Below are 17,995 nucleotides of genomic sequence, written 5' to 3'. Positions count from 1 at the left end.
TTTAAAATACATTACTGACCTTGAGTAATCTAATGGAATACGTTACAAATTACATTTTACAGCATGTATTCTGTAATCTGTAGAGGAAAACAAAAGTACCCCTCCCAACCCTACTGATATAATATTGATTTTGGCAGACTAGATCTGCTACGCTTCTGCTGCAAGTACAGAGACTTGCTATTGGTAAAAAATACACCAACAAACTGAGTTATACTGAGTTATAGATATACTGCTGCTGCACAAATATAAATAAATATAATCCCCATGTAGCAGATCTAGACAAGTGGAGCTGGCGAGGAGGAGGGTATGCAGTGAAACTGAGCACATTTAAATAGTTAGGCAAATGGAGTGTACGTAAGTTGATTGGCTATCCGATTACACATCAAAAGACCATCACCATGTGAGCGACTGTTTTCACATATTACATGTGTTCGAGGTGATTGGCTAACAGATGACAAGTTCAAAGAACCTACCATTTACAGTACTTTAACATACTTAGTCATTAGTAAGATTCAGAGCTGCGCACGCAGACCTGAAAAACTTGGTGCACAAAACAAAAAACAATCAACAGATCATTTTTAAGATCACGAACAGATAATTTTGAGTGGAAAATGAACTGCAAAACGGTGTAAATCAACTTTGAATTTTAAAGGGGTCATGACATGGTTTTTTTTATTGTATTATTATGTTCCCTTAGGTGCAATTATAGTATTAATATATTTTTTTTTTTAAGAAAAACTTTTAAAATCTAGTGATTTATGACCTTTTCCCACCCTGTTTCTCATCCTCTGATTCAAACAGTCTGTTTTGGGGGCGTTTTCCATTTAAGACTTCAGTGTTAACGCCCACTGTTATGATTGGCTAACGTCAGTGCCTATGTATCAATTATTGACGCCCCCAGCCAGAACAATATGCAAGTAAACTAAGTAAAAACACTGTGATTATTCATAATGAATGAAATTGCGCATTAAAAAGTAGTTTAAAGTTTAAAATAGATTACTTACAGTTTGCGTCGTCGTTGTTCCCAGAATAGTCGGCACGGACTTATCTTTGAGCAACAGTTTTCTGGCAAAGCCAGCATCATATTGAGATTTGTTGTCAAAACAGTCATCCTTAAAATGTACAGAACAAACGCTTAAGTTAACACTGCCGTGACTGGGACGTCACTGCATCCATAAACTGCAAATAAACTGCATCCATTTTTCCCTGACGTCTGGATCTTTCGGCAGCTTATTCAGAGGTTTTGTTTGACCACAGCCAGGAACAGCACATCTGTGTGGCATTGTAATTTTCCTGTGCACAAGTAGTCTCTGTCAGAGCTCGCTGTCCATCGACTGAACACTTGTGAGGCGACGGCGATACTGAAATGAGCGTAGTTGTCTTGCGCTTAAAGCGTAGTTATCTTGTGCTGGAGGCGGTCATATGCAAACGCTGGTACGTCACTTCTAACCGTCACGTCACTTCTAACCATGAATCCAGAACGAGCTGTATTTTGAGCTTGATTAAATAAATGATTCGTTTAGAATGGGGAGGACGTCTTAAAATATTAAACTTGCAGGACGTTTTAATGATACAAAGACCTCTTATATACCAAAAGATCAAGGCAAATTTGGTTTCTCATGTCATGACCCCTTTAAGTAAAATTTACTTTAACTTAAAATTTACACAGATAAGCAAATAAATATGACCAGATTTTCTCATTTAGGACTGAATCATGATGCATTGTAAAGATAACAAGCAATCATAAATAATATTTACTTATAAGCTACAGCATTCATTTTTACAAGTACAACTGAAGAATTTATTTATTATTTTCAAGTTCATGCTTAAACTAACTTATTCAATGTACTAGTAAGTACATTTCTGCTACATTATATTTACTTCACCACAAAAATAAAATGTTTGTGTATACTAACACACATTTCGCTGATATACAATACAGGACACAAGTGCACATGATGATAACATTTTATTTAAATATAATTGTCATCATATTCTCACTTTACAATCAGTATCATTATAAAATAGACTACAGGCATGCCAGATATCAAACTTCATAAGTATTTTAACACATGAAGTATGACAACACAGAGACCAGTCACACTGTAGGTGTAAATAATACATGTCAAAATAAAAAATGAACCCCCTTTTTTTAGCAACTACAAGTGTGCTGTCCTATTCAGGTACCCAAACGTACATACTAATCACACTACCTCAACACAAACATCCCAACAGCATTCACGTTCAAACAATGTTCATGGTCTACATCCTCTTTGTTGATCATACTATGCTCAATCTTCCTTTAAATTCACAGTCTTTTACGTCCATCTATTTATAAAACAGACACTTCAGAAAGATTCAAAGTGTTGCAATCCGCTCATTTGCTATATGCAGTAAATGCCACATTTATACAATGTTTTTCTGTTTAGGCAGCTTTAGTGGTACAACAGTTTGGCTCAGACCACTGAATCTTCTGAATACATCCAACATAATAAAGTGATTGATCTATAATGCCTCCATAGAGATTTTCTAAAAAATGGGCTTAACAAACCAAATATACTAGAAATCACTTGTCACAGTTACTTTGTGCTTGTCATTATAATTTCCATTTACAGTCATAACTGGATATAGAAATACCCTGGTTTTGTGAAATGTGCTTTTATTTTATTGTACCTGTATGTGATTCGCTATAGCACCAAATCATGCAAAGAATATAGGGAACAAATATTTTAAAAAATTTTATATTACAAGCTGTACCATCCATTTTCATTGGTCAGCAAAATGTCATAATCTGAGCAAATATCAATGCATATTAGTGGTTTAGACTTGTTATCATTTAGGATGGAAAATGCTAAAGAAATTCTCTCTAGAAGCCCTTTCATTAACGTGAAGAGGGTACATGTGCTCTGAGATACAGAGATTGAGTGCTGAAAGATGTGGAGATGTGACGTGCTCTTCACATACAGGTGGAACCCTCTGGCAAACACTGCAGCTGTTTCTCAATAATACATCGCAGGTACTTGTATCTATTGATAGAAAGAGAGAGAGAGAGAGAGAGAGAGAGAGAGCAGAGAGAGAGAGAGAGAGAGAGAGAGAGATTATTAAATGTTAAAGATAAATAATGTTATTTATGAGGGAAATAAAATGTGTTTCATAAAGTACTGAAAAATGTATAAACCTTCTGTTTCAAATCCAGACTTATCTCACTGTAAATTTGGCAACAGTAGGTTGAAAGTTCTTCAGCTAAACTCGGCCGTTGCATATTGAAATTCAAAGGACTGCCCCCAGTGGCTGAAGCTGGGAGTGTTTTGAGCATTTCGGCGCATGTAAGCTCCAAAGATGTACAAAGAAGAAAGTGCGTTGTACAGCAAGTTGTATTTAGTTGTAAATTATGTAATACAGTGAGAGGAATGCATATTTGATCAACTCTACCCCCATCCCAAACACCAACCTAACTGCCAGTGAAGTAAAAATGTAACCTTGGATGGAAAATGGAAACTCAAATGAGTGGCTGATAGTGATGGGTAGCAGCTTGCTTTGCTACAAATAACAAAGCTACTAGATTAACTACATTTCTGAGTAGCGAGACGGTAGCTTCGCTAGTTATTAAATCAAGTAGCTTTTCAGTAGCTTAGCTATATTTTTGACATGGTAGCGGCGTAGCATTGACAAAAGCTATACCGCTATCATATGCCTTGTACCCGGTGTTTACTATCACCAGTTTTGTATCAGAACTACAGATGTCCGTTCACAAATGAATCACTCATTTGTGTCAGTTCTTTACAATTAATAAGAAATCTGAAAGTGTTTGCGATTCAATCTGAATAACTCAGAAAGCTAATGCGCATCTGTTGAATCATTTGTGCGTGCTCTCACTTGCCAACACATTCATGGAATATTTTTAAATACTGAAAATAAAGATAACGCTTATTGCAGTGGATCTACAATCAATCAATGGAAACAAAACCTGCAAATGCATCCATTTGCCAGTGATGATGAAGGTCTTTATTAAGTTTAACATGTATGCAGCTGTCACAGAGTGACTCACAGAGCCAGGAATATGGACTCAATCACAGGGTTTATTAAACAGGTGAATGAAGCAGTGATGAAAATAACAGGCGAGTCAATCCAGATACAGTGGTGAGGCAGACAGCAGGTGAGTAATATCCAGACAGCGATATATTGCGATGTACAGATGAATAGTTAACTCACAACAGTCTTTTGATATTTGCAGGGAATTTAAACGACATAGGAGAGTCCAAACACTGGAGGATAAACGGAGGATGAATCAACAAGAAACACAGACAAGGAGAACAATAACAAGGTAAGTATATTAACAGTTAAGTTAGACAAAACTAGGAAGTTCGTAGTCTCTGGGAAAACATTGCCGAGAACAGACAGTGTGTGTGAGGGCTAGGTATAAAAACAGTCCTTGATTATTCACTAAATGATGAGCAGGTGCGTGTAATCAAAACTTCAGGGGAGAGTGAGCGCTGTGTCAGCAGTGAGGGAGAGAGAGCAGATTGTTGAGTGAGAGAGGGAGTCCAGTGGATCCGTGACAGAACCCCCCCCCTGACTATTGGTGCCCAAAGATGGATGAGGAGGAAACAGATGACAGGGAAGGATCCAGGAGGATGATCACGAGGAATTGGCGGACGGTGGCCAGGGAGGAGTCTGCAGGAGATCAGGAGTACAGGGAGGAGTCTGTGGATGATCAGGAGGCCAGGGATGTGACCACAGGGCAGGGACTGGGTCAGGGTCAGGAGACCTGGAAGGAGGCCACAGGGCATGAACAGGGTTGGAAATTCCCCTTGTCCGAGATGTCACAGGGGGTGATGGTTGAAATGGTGACTTGGGGGGGACTGGCTGATCAGGAGGAGGAGGAGCTAATGTCCTGGGTTGAGCCAGCAGAGGAGAAAGGGCCATCGTGCTGGACAGAACCAGCGGAGGAAGAAGGGCCAAATGCGGATCCGGAAACGGAGCAACAGGAGTAGGAGAAGGCTGAGTCGTGTTAAAGGCGGAGCCGTGGAGGGTTCTACGAAGACAAGTGGAGCCAGGAGAGGTTTGATGAATGCAGGTGGAGCCAGGAGAGGCTCGACGGGCAGAGTCAAGGAAGGCGGAGCCAGGAGATGTCCGAGGGGCTGGAGCTATGGAAGGCGAAGCCACGGAAGGCTCAAGGGGTGGAGCTGTGGGAGGCTTGGACGAAGGAGCCATGGCAGGGTGGGAGCTAAGGACCGAGGACAAGAGCACAGACAGTGACTGGGGAGCTGCCTCCATGGATGTAAGTGCTAGCATCGACTGGGGAGTAGGAGTCCTTTTCCTTCTATTCTGAACAGCAGGGAGCATTATTGCTGGAACGGTCAAGGCTACAGGTGTTGGCTCTGGGACGGTTGAGGCTACAGGCGTTGGCTCTGGGACGGACACAGCTTGCAACGCTGGCTCTGGGATGGGCGAGGCTTGCAACGCTGGCTCGATTATCATGGCGGGCTTAGGCGTTGGCCCGTTTACAGTGGCGGGCATGGGTGCTGGCTCATTTACCGTGGCGAGCATGGGCGTCGGTAGCGGCCTGGAGTTCCCGCCATAACCCACAGTGTAGGGGAGAATGTGACCTCCATGGTCGTTGCCGTCAACCAAAAGAGTATCAAAACAGGTATTAGCCTACTCAAAAATACATCAAAAAGTACCATGGTATTACCAAGTGTTTTGGACATATATCATTACCTGGGAGCACCATGTTAATGTTAATACAATGGTATTTAAATATAATCATATAGCGAAGTACCATGGTATTTTTTTTTTATTACCTTGAAGTGCCATATATAAATACAATAGTATCTGAATATGGTAATCATATATCAAATTACCATGGTAGTAAAATGGTACTTTGAGTGTAGCTATTAGCTTAGCTTAACACATTTTTCTGTTGAGTAGTTGGTAGATTAGCTTGCAAATTTTTATGAGTAGCTTGCCCAACACTGGTGGCTGATCCTGAGTCAGTTTTATAATGAAATTTGGTTCAGAAAACTAGACTGATTCAAACAAGCTTGGGCTTGCTGTCAGTCAGTGATTTAAACTTTTTTTTTCCAATCACCTGAAATGTCCTACCAAACATATACTGTAATAAAAAAACTTAAAAAAAAACTTAAAAAAAAAAAAAATATATATATATATATATATATATATATATATATATATATATATATATATATATATATATATATATATATATCCCTAATCCCAAGCAGGATAGCGGTCAAAGCTCTAGACTTTACAACTCAAGGTATATTATAAATTCAAATCCCACAATAGTTGCCCATGACCTTTCACAATTATACTTATGTACACAAATAAAATAATAAATGTACTTTTATGAAATAAACAGAAATATTGTATTAGTAGGAAGACTACAATTATATATGCCAGTAATTTACGATATATTTCGTCATTGTCACTGATTTTGTATAACATTCACATGCATTTCACCAGCAGATGTCCTCAGCGTGTAGTGTTTTGAGCACCAGGAAAAGAATTTGGGAATTTTGTTATGAAATTTAAAGGTGTATCTAAAAATGGGCTAAAATATTTTTTGGACTGTATAAGATGTTATTTGATTAAAATGTGTGCTATATATGCTGTAATTTCCATATCAAACAAGGAGTAGCCTAAAGAATCATAAATCATGTTTTATTTCTTGTGTGATGGCCAGCAATATGTTTTTCGGTCATTGATTATGTGTTCAGGAATTTTACAGGGCCAAAGTGGCAATCCTGTATGAATGGTGTAAAAAATACCTGCTTCTCAACTTCTGCACCTCCCTCTCCTCCTCTTCCTTCAGTTTTGTGATGAAGCTCTGCAGAACGGGCATCTCAAATTTGATGTATTGTGCCACCTGGTGCAGTAGAGCGTAACTACAGTCAGTTGTGTGAACTTCATACCTGTATATTTGAGTATTGCCAAACTTTTAATCTTGGGGTTTTAGAATATTACCCCCACACACACTTACTTCATATGGGATTTCCTCTCCCAGGTCTTGCTCCATGAGAAATATCTTGCAGACCTGCTCACATGGTCCCTGAAGTATTCTTACCACTAGCGGGTAGTCTGTACGCTTCAACTGAACACGCTCTGAAACACATAAATAAAATATTTCTCACGTTTTTAATACAAAGCACATGCAAGTACATATGAAACCAGATTTTTACATTTTCTGTTTATTTAATGAAAGTCAATTTATGATTTTAAACGGGCCAAAAGTATAATTGTGAAAGGTCATGGGCAACTATTGTGGGATTTCTGAAGAAAATGTGAGTGGTGTTTTCCCATGCAAAACCCACTGCCACAAAACAAATGTGTTGTGGGTGGTTGCCATGGAGTTACTTAGTGGTTGTCTTATGTATTCTGAGTGTTTTTATTGCATTGCAATGTGTTTGCTAGGGTATTATAAGTGTTTGCTCATTGGTCCAAATCAAAATATTCTTCCCAAGTCTCTTGATATGGCTTGGTTCCCTCCTTCTATATTGGATTTTACCCCCCGTTTTACCATCCAACCCAAAAAAAATCACAAGTAAGATGGCTTAGAAAATGAAAAGCAGATCTTTCTTTAACAAGCCACATTATTTGAGGTATCATTTATGTCCATAGCACAAACAGTGTTTCAGACAATGAACAATGGCAATCGTGATGCTTGCCTTTTAGCAGTCACTTGTGTTTTAGTTATGTTGTTCTTTGTCCACTAGAGGGTGATTCAGTGTTTTACAGTCAAGTCATTTATTCAAACCAGAAGACACTGAGGAGAAAGCAGCTGACCTCCGCTGGTATGAACGAGGTAGAGGGCGAAGTCATCTGGGCTGTTCTCAATCTTAAACTTGTTCAGTAAGACTCGCAACACCTGTGGCGTGGTCATACAGCTGTTAATCCTGACGTTCGTTACAGATCCATATGCAGGCGTAAAAACAGCTGTCTGAACATGAGCATTAGAGAGAGGAAAAGATCACATGACTGAGATGGAACTTATGCTCAAACAATCACACACACAATTGATTACCTTGTGATTGTAGAAGTGACCATTGATGGAAAATCTGTGCCTTCTGATTCGTCGTTGGTCGCTAAGAGACCGCCTTGTGTGCCGTCTCAGTACACCAGCATCACTTTTTGTTCTAAGAAGCTGAGAAGAGATGTCACATCCATCTGTCAGAAAGACAAAAGAGAAGATGAGGAGGGATGACTAAATCATAAAGAAGAGACAGGAATACACATTATATATTGCTTAATTACAAGCTATACCTTCTTCCTCTTCTTCTTCATGTTCTTGTGTTGTGCCGTTGTTTGATTGGTCCTCTGGGGGCGTGACCTCCATCTGAGGTGGAGCCTGTGTCTGACCCTCCTGGCTGGGGAATGAATAAAGATGAACATAAAACTGCTGTCACAACATAAAAATTAAGAAAATCACAATCTACATTGCAAAACAATAGAGGAAGTTCAGAATCTATGTGTTTATTATAGTTTATGATGGCGGTAAACAAGTTCATTTTGCACAGATGCTCCATTTAACAAAAAGTGGATTGGGACATCTAATTTTAAAGCCCTGCAAAACTAAGACTCTTAAAGAATTGTAAACAACTTTATGATCTGCACATTGTGAATGAAATGAGTATATCTGAATTGTGAGAGCTGGCAGATATGTTTATGGTATTTCACCATTTGTACATTTTAATAATAGTTCACCCAAAAAGGGAAATTCTCATAATTTACTACTTTCTTCTGCTGAACACAAACAAATATTTTTAGAAGAATATTTCAGCTCTGTAAGTCCATACAATGCAGGTCAACAGGGTTCAAATATGTGAAGCTCCAAAAAGCACATAAAGGATGCATAAAAGTAATCCAAATGATTATGACTTTCTTTCTTCTGCTGAACACAAATGAAGATTTCTAGAAGAATATCTCAGCTCTGTAGGTCCATACTTGGAAGTTTTTTTAGCAAAATGTTGAACCTCCAAAAGGCGCATAAAGGAAGCATTAAAGTAAACCATTTGACTCTAGTGGTTATATCCATGTCTTCAGAAGTGATATGATAGGTGTGGGCGAGAAACAGATAAATATTTAGTCCTTTTTTACTAGAAATTCTCGTCCTTGCCCAGTACATTGCAATATGCACTAAGAATGCGAAAAACAAACGATGAAGAACTCTTAGGAGAGAAGAGTGCTTAGGAGGGCTGTTTGAAAGTGGAAATTAGAGTGGAATAGACTTAACTATTGAGCTGTTTCTCACCCACACCTATCATATAGCTTCTAAAGACATGGATATAACCACTAGAGTCAAATGGTTTACTTTAATGCTTCCTTTATGCGCCTTTTGGAGGTTCAACATTTTGCTAAAAAAACTTCCAAGTATGGACCTACAGAGCTGAGATATTCTTCTAGAAATCTTCATTTGTGTTCAGCAGAAGAAAGAAAGTCATACACATCTGGAATTGGCATGAGGGTAAGTAAATGATGAGATCATTTCCATTTTTGGGTCAACTATCCCTTTAAGTTGAGAATGTTGAAAACCTTTGATTTTGCAACTTGCTGAAATCTTGACAACAATAACAGAATTTTATGCCATGGTTAAACCTGTAGTAGTAGGTAGTCTTTAACATGTAAACTTTGTTATTAAACTGTTTTGCTCTTATTTAAATGTTTTGGCAATCTTGACTGGCATTCTTAGGGCCAAAATATTCAACCATGTGATTGCAAATGCTTCTAGCAATTATCGCTTTACAAGTCATACTGCTAACACTGTTTTTATGAACAAATTTTAAGATATTCAAGTGTTTTCTTGTCATAATAAGGACATTACCGGTAAAGTTTATACATAGTGTTAGATTAGCATAGAAAGCTAAATGTAACAACAGTTTACACTATGACATTATAACCAACTATTCTGCTCAAACGTACTTCAAAATACCAGCGAGTGTTGGTAACTTCAAATTGCAATCTTATGTGGATTCTAATGGCTATTTATGATTGACAGCTTTAGCTCACTCCAAATGTCTTTGCACAGGAATAAAATAAGAGAATAATAATTGTCCCTACAGAAAGGTAAATTAATACATTTAAACAAACAAGCCTCCAATGCATGAGCATCCTTGTGAACACTAAATTTTACTTGCCATAACAGATTTAAAATCTGTCTCCATTTCACAACAACCTCTTTTAATGTAGTTAAACTTGCGAGAAAGAGCTTTGAGGCATTAAGCCTTTACCTTTTGAAATTCTATGGTTATAGCGCCACTTAGTTTAGAGCAGGTAATTTATAATTGTAGTGAAAATTGGTGGTAAAATGGCCATTCTCGAAAAGTACCATGTACACTCACTGAGCACTTTATTAGGTACACCTTTACACCTACTTATTCATGTGATTATCTAATCAGCCAATCGTGTGGCAGCAGTGCAATAAATAAAATCTAAACGTGATTTCAACTGATTTTTATTTATAGAGCACTTTCAAAAACCACACTGGGTACCAAAGTGCTGTACATGGAGTTACAAAAAATAAATACATACATACATACAGCTTAAGAATGCAACAAACATTTAAAACCAATAAAACAGGATATGATAAAATTGACCTAGTACAATTTATAATGCAATTAACTAAAAGCTAGGGAAAATAAATACGTTTTTAAGGCCCCCTGGAAAGAGAATAGAGACGGAGATAATTTTATGACCAATGGAAGCTCATTCCAAAGTCTAGGGGCTGCCACCGCAAAAGCTCTATCACCTTGAGTTTTTAGGCGAGATCGAGGAACTGACAGACACAGCTGATCACCAGAGCGGAGAGACCAAAAGACACTTTTGAAACACAAAAACAAAAAGAAAAGGTTCGAGTGGGCAAAGACACAGACATTGGACAACAGATAATTGGAAAAGAGTGTTATGGATCTTAAACCCATTGAGCTTTTATGGGATCTGCTAGACTGTAAGGTGAGTGAGAAGTGCCCGACAACACAGCCACATCTATGGCAAGTGCTACAGGAAGTGTGGGGTGAAATGTCACCTGAGTATCTGGACAATCTGACAGCTTGAATGTCAAGAATCTACAAAGCTGTCATTGCTGCGTGTGGAGGATTGTTTGAGGAGGAATCTTTGAAGTAGTTTTTTCAAATTGTAATTTTTTACGTTATTAATGTCCTGACTATACATTGTGATCAGTTGAATTCCATATATATATATTTATATATGTGTGTGTGTGCGTGTGCATTAAACAAAGATGAAAGTGATTCAATCATAAAATAATACAACCTTGAACCTAAAATGTAGTTATATTTTCTTTTCTTTAGGCAGCTGTAAACTGAACTCTTTTACCAAAGCGCAATACAAACACATTCGATAATAACACACATTTAGCAGCATTTTCTTTGGGAACACAAGGGAATTTATTATGCCTATTTATTAGTCATTATTATTATTATTAATATTATCTTTACATTTATTGTTGTCTTTAGTTCTTCATTTGTAGGCTATTAGAAATTTTCCACCTGTTGTCATATAGTAAATTATTAGTTTGTGCTATGGCTCTTTCGAAAAAATGCATCAACCAAAAAAAAAAATGAAAAAAAAATTTGCTCCTTAGTGAAAAAAGGTTCCCAACCCCAGCTCTAGAGTTTACTCAGAATGGTGCCAAATACCAAAAACATCCAGTGAGCGGCAGTTCTGCAGACAGAAATCAGAGAGGTCAACGGAGAATGACCAGAATGGTCCGAGCTGACAGAAAGGCTACAGTAAGCCTATTATGACAAGCTAATGAACATATTCTGGCCTAAAAAAGGAAGAGATTCTGGGAACAAACTGTTAAGATAACACGATCAAGACCATTCTGGCCCAAATCAATGCCTGGAGTGCTCTGTTTCTAAAGGCTTTCATTCTGTTTACCGAACCCTGTAGGTGCTTCACACAACATTTCTGTTGGACTGTTCAGCTATGGATAGCTGCCATTCTTTGCAATATTTATATCACAATATATCAAAATCATTTTAACTGGTGGAATGTGCAACGCATAGTCATCACAAAGATAGAGTTGCTATGGCAACACACATAGGAAACAAGGCTCTCAGCATCTGTGCTGCTGTGTTATCAAGGTTACTTCAGTTTAAAGCATTTATAAAGAACTGAGCTTATAAGTGATGATGACGATGATGATAATGTTGTTATAGACTATAGTTGATAAACTGCAGAATAAGTACTAATTAAACAACTTTACATTATGTTTAATGAAGTGAAGTTAAATAAATACAAATTCAGTACTTTGAATTATTTCTTGCTGATTGAAATCTTTGGTATAGTTTCTCCATACAATACGAGAATGAATACAATACTCTATGAAGCATGTTAATGACTTGATTTAAATATATATGTGTGATTATGTCTGTGTGTGAGTGCATGTGTGTGTGTGTGTTTGGTCCATTGTCCGACCTCTGGTTGTCTAGGTTGCAGCCCGAGTGCCAGGAGGTAGAGGAGGGAGGTGGCCTGATTCGCTCATGATCATCCTGCATCTGAAGTCTGATTGGTCGACGCAAACCCCACGAGATATTGAGGAGTCCTTCTATGACCAACTCCCCTTCTTCCTGCAGGGAGAATACATAAATATGTAAGGGATAATGTGCAGTCAGTTGGTCATTATTGCAAAAAAACAATTGTAGAGGGGTCTTGTAGAGTTTATTTTGCTATAATGACTGTTTGACTGTACATTATCCCTGTTACTGCATGGCTACCCACCAAATAAGTAAATAAATGGACATGAAATGTTGATCTGAGTTGAAATATTTGCAATTTGTAAGAAGAAAGAGCATGGATTGCTACGAGACATATGGGACTAGCACATTGTGGGAGATTGGCTGCCAGGGACAATGGTCAAATATACAGTTTAGGTCATTATTCTATATATTTGAAGTGTTCCAGAAAGCTGTATAACAAACCATGACCTCTCATGAAAGGGCAGTGAGTTAGTTAACACAAACAAAACATGTGACAATACATAACTGATCTGTCTCAGACCAGAAGAGAATCCTTGATAGGTTCACAATAAATAACAGACAAACCACCATTTTGCTTACATATATTATATATACTTATACTTATAATAAATGAGAGCTATAAATGAGAAATACAGCCATTGTAAATTTGACAGTAATTTGGCACATGTACTGCGAAAGCACCCGAGTAAACAGCAGACACAAAAGCAGACCGTCTGATCACCCCCACACTAGCACGCACATCCCCTACAGTCACAGGCAGTTATTACTCCTCACAGAACAGTGAATAATTGAGAAGGCACAGAAGGGGTCAAACACTACCCCACCTTTCACTGAAAGGGTATGTTTGGTTGGAGAGTGAAAAAACTGGTGTTTCTTTCTTACTTCTCTGTGTCGTAGCTGCAGGGTCTTTCCATCATAGTACAGATTGTAGGTCTTTAAATGAGAGAGAACACTTCTCCTGTGAAGGGAAAAAAGTCTTATATTGAACCATCAACAATTTCTTTAATATTAAAAATGTATAAATAATATGTAAAAAGGAAAACATATTGTGTGAGGCATACAGTAGTGTCTTAAAGTTCATTTGTTGCATCTTCTGATCAACAGGGATCAGCTGTCCTCAAAAAAAGTATTCCTTGCAAAAGTATAGGTACATCCCCAAACTGCACACTTTTGCAATATTCTCCTTCATTTTGTAGTGTAAGTGGCATGAATAGTATATTTTTACACTGAAAATGCAGCAAAAAGAAGTGTACTTTAAGTATACAAGTTATACACATCACGGAAGAGACAGTTCAAACGCATGTGATGTGTTGCTGCTAGCTTTAGCGCATTAGCCAACCTCAGTTCAACACTTGTATCTTAAACATCGTAAATAGTAACACAGCTTGGGGTGATGGTAGGGTGACCAGATGTGTTGCCGGAAGCTGGAGCAGTTCCCGGAAATTTCCCCATTTTTCAGAGCGTTCAAGACAGCATTCATGGTAAAATATTATTACATTGCAAGAAAGCCCTACAGCCTACCGTGTGCTGTTTATTTTGACCAACAGGGGGGGCTGCTCGCTATAGCAGATTCAATTCATTCATCTTCCTTTACGGATTACTTGGTCGAGCCAATTTTGCCATTAAGAACTGGACCAGCAATTGAAGAGAATTATCATCATTGTTATAAGCTTCAAAGTAAGGCACATATTAGGAATTTATGTCGTAAGGCTATATTGTAATGTATTTTATAACAGCCAGGTAACTCCACCCCTTGCACTATGTATGGCAAATGTCAATACAATTGTTGAAATAAGGTTGGCTAACACGCTAAAGCTGGCGGCAACACATCACGCGCGCTTGAACCGTCACTTCCGTCAGCTGTTAAACTGCAGAACACAAAGATTTTTAGAAGAATATTTCAGCTCTCTGTAGGTCCATACAATGGAAGTGAATGATTACCAGACTTTTCAAGGTCCAAATATCTAATAAAGGCAGCATAAAAGTAGTCCATAACATTCCAGTGGTTTAATCCTAAATTAAGTGGTTTAGTCTTCTGAAGTGATAAGTGTGGTTGAGAAACAGGTCAACATTTCAGTCAATTTTTACTATAAATCTCCACATTCACTTTCACATTCTTTCACATTTTGAAAGTGGAAGTGAAAGTGGAGATTTATGGTATAAAACAAAGGTCTGTGCTTTTTGGAGCGTCAAAGGCCTGAACATACAGAGTTGAGATACTCTTCTTTGTGTTCTGCAGAAGAATGAAATTCATACACATCTGGGATGGCATGAGGATGAGTAAATAATGAGAGAATCTTCATTTTTGGGTGAACAAACACTTTAACTTTGCTAAATATAATATTGGTTAAAGCAGATGCAGTTGCTGTATTGTTTAAAACTAGGGCTGTCAATCGATTACATTTTTTTATCGAATTAATTACACGGTGTTCCGATTAATTAATCGCGATTAATTGCATATACAAATATTTGCTGAGAAAGCCAAAACAATAATTCAATATATAATGATGAAATAATTATACCTAGTTATCTTTAAATATTACAAAAAACAAAAACATATATATATATATATTCAGATAATTAAAATGCATTACATTCCTGTAGCAGAAGAGTTAATCATTGATAAGAAAATTCAAAAAGCGGCTTTAGAATACAATGTATTGTTTTCTACCATAATATTATTGATCATAAGTCAATCATTGGCATACAGTTCACAGCAATCATTACACAAGTGAATTTGTCAATCAGTTCAAGATTTATTTTGAGGGCTTGTTTAAGGACCCGTCAATTTACACCTGCGTCAGACATGCTTGTGTAGCGTCTCGGGTGCGTTGCATCATAAACATACAATGTTTAGGTCACTGTGTCAAGTTAAATATAGTTTAATACTTAGAACATATCTTGAGATCTCTTAGTTCGGATTTGCACTCCATCAAGTGTTTTGAACACAAGAATGTAACGCATGTTTGTGTTGTTGCTGCTGAAGGTTGTTTTCTTCACTGTATAAACTGCGCATTGCAACACTGCCCTCTGGAGTAAATAGGTGGTACTACAAGCTTGCATTCCTCAGGAATCTTCCATATCAGTGCGGTCATTGCGATTAATTGCGTTAATTTTTTTAACGCGTTATTTTTAGTCAAATTAATCGCACTGAATTAACGTGTTAAATCGACAGCCCTATTTAAAACTTCATAATTTTGTCTACTAAGTTTTTAAAGTTCATCCTCATTCATTTTAATAAAATAATTTTATTTTGAATTCCTACTTTTCATTTATTCTGAATAAATAAATAAAAAATGGACAGAATCAGACAGTTTTTATGCAATAACGTTTTAACTGAGTTTGCAAATGGATAAAGAAAGCTAACTGCACAATGTTTTTTAGAGAGTGTGATATCTGTGCTACTATCATCACCAAACAGAATTACAAAAATAATGCACTAGTTTTCTCTTTAAGACAAACAGGTTTCCCGAACACTTCCCACAATCTGCCATTGGTTGACAAGCCCGCCCCCAAACTCACAGCAATGGTTGAGCTAATATTGTTATGAATGGGGCCAGCCAAAATACTCGAAATGCTTTTGAAGTGTCAGAGTGCCAAAGTGTTCACACGAATGGCTTACTTATAGTTTACTCTGCATATTTTTAGCTGAAGTGTGCAACTTTTTTAGTGTTAAAATACTTTCTTCTATCCCATCTTAATATGCAGAGACAACTTATAAGTAAGCCATTCATAGCTTAATTTTCTCGAAAACTCTAAACAAGCACTCTGTGCTGATATTTTGCACATTTCTGTGTTTGATTTGAGGGACCTGCTTAGACCCACCCCAAAACTTCCCTCAACCAATGGTATGGTTAGGGGGCGGGACTATTGTATTGTTATATGTAATTGTATATGACATGTTAAAATGTTTACATTATATATGTTTTAAATCAATATAAATATATTTTTTTATTTGTAAAATGATTTATGGTCAGCTTTATTTTCAAATTAATAAATTGATTCATATTTTTAAGTTGCACACCTATTCCTTCATACCTCGTGTCCTATTTGGTTTCAGATATGAACTTAAGAGGTCATGTACAACACAATAGTGTATGCATTATCACAGCATGTAAGAGGTTACAGGACAATAAAAGTCATCAATTCTGTTCAGATGTTCATGGAGTGATTTTAAAAGCTCATTATACTCACTTGCTGATAAATTTGTTCTCTCCAACTCGCACTCCATCATTCCTGTCATCCATTATGTCCCAGTCACGACTGCATGGAAGAACTCTAGAGAGAGGATTAGGGAGAAGAACACAGACAGAAAGATGATGAATATTCTGATCTGTTTCTTTATTTAACATCAAAGAATTAACTCATCAGTATCTAGGTCAGAGCAAGAGGGAGGATAAGAAAACAAAGTAACAATCCCTTAAAAAAACAAAGCTTTTATACATATCTCACGTCCCTCTATCAGACTATCTCATGTATTTTAGATATCTCTTGACAATAGACAGATTCCGGTTCTAATATCATGCAAACCCACCCACGTGCAGCCAACGTCTATGAGTCATACTGTCGTTAAAAGAAAATATTCATGAGGATGTGACAAGAATAGACAAAATACAATAACTAGGATAAAGGACATCCACACAAGATTTCCAGGGCCAAAGCTGCAAATAAGAAACAATATAATGGAAAGATTCTTTTAAAGGGACAGTACACACATAAAATAAATTTTGTCATCATTAACCTCAAGTAGTTCCAAACCCATATGTTTTCTTTCTACTATGGAAGAATGTTAACTCTGCTCTTGTCCATGCAAAAAAGCATATAGTGGCCAAGGTCAATAAAGCTCCAAATCAAAAAACCTCAATAAAAGTACACCAAATGATATGGATGCTATATTCCAAGTCTTCTGAAAACATGCAATACATTTGTTTAAGGGTAAAACATAATTTCAAGTTGTTATTCACTGAAAATTTGCCCATCTAACAAGTCTAACAAGTTTTATCTCATTGTGTTTGGAACAACATTGAGGATGAATAAACAATGAAATAATTTTCATAATAGGAAATTATATAATATATATTAGGAAATACACTTTTAAACTAATCATTAACCCTTTAAGCTCTGAGAGTGTTTTTAAAGATTTCCTGTTTCAGTGGGATACCCAAAATGAAAGGCTTATTGCTTTTAAATTTTTTCATGATATAGTTTATGGTAAATTCTGAGACTCTCAGCCTAAGAAACTGCTGAAAACAACAACAACAATTCTTATTTCTCTTATTTGACATTATCTCTGGGAGTAAATATGGTGGCTCCGAAAAAGTGCTTTTGTTTTGTTTCCAATCATGTCAACTGAAACGGTAAAGTTTTGTGTTGAATCAACAAAGCAATCAAACGTTATAGCATTACAAAAATAATTTATCCTAATGTACAAAAACGAATCGGTTACCTTACGTAACTTCGGTTCTCTCTAGAAGAGG

General features: G+C 37.0%; 1 protein-coding gene across 5 annotated transcripts in view; it reads right to left on the bottom strand.

The window, feature by feature from the left end:
• Positions 1–1,956: 1,956 nt before the first annotated feature.
• The window catches only part of rassf2a (Ras association domain family member 2a), a 29,919-nt gene continuing 13,880 nt past the window's right edge, over positions 1,957–17,995 (bottom strand). For all 5 annotated transcript variants that reach the window (XM_052095153.1, XM_052095152.1, XM_052095151.1 and 2 more), the window contains exons 2-10: positions 16,713–16,796; positions 13,401–13,476; positions 12,457–12,608; positions 8,284–8,387; positions 8,045–8,187; positions 7,807–7,960; positions 7,004–7,125; positions 6,792–6,889; positions 1,957–3,026 (exon numbers count right to left, since the gene is read on the bottom strand). In XM_052095153.1, coding sequence (XP_051951113.1) covers positions 2,957–3,026; positions 6,792–6,889; positions 7,004–7,125; positions 7,807–7,960; positions 8,045–8,187; positions 8,284–8,387; positions 12,457–12,608; positions 13,401–13,476; positions 16,713–16,765 — 972 coding nt within the window. In that variant the 5' untranslated portion in view covers positions 16,766–16,796 and the 3' untranslated portion in view covers positions 1,957–2,956. The remainder of the gene's footprint in view (positions 3,027–6,791; positions 6,890–7,003; positions 7,126–7,806; positions 7,961–8,044; positions 8,188–8,283; positions 8,388–12,456; positions 12,609–13,400; positions 13,477–16,712; positions 16,797–17,995) is intronic.

This window comes from Xyrauchen texanus, chromosome 27 (genome assembly GCF_025860055.1).
Source record: "Xyrauchen texanus isolate HMW12.3.18 chromosome 27, RBS_HiC_50CHRs, whole genome shotgun sequence".
In the NCBI taxonomy this organism is placed as follows: Eukaryota; Metazoa; Chordata; class Actinopteri; order Cypriniformes; family Catostomidae; genus Xyrauchen; species Xyrauchen texanus.
Note: the sequence above shows the minus strand (reverse complement) of the source record. Positions and strands in the feature narration are given on the sequence as shown.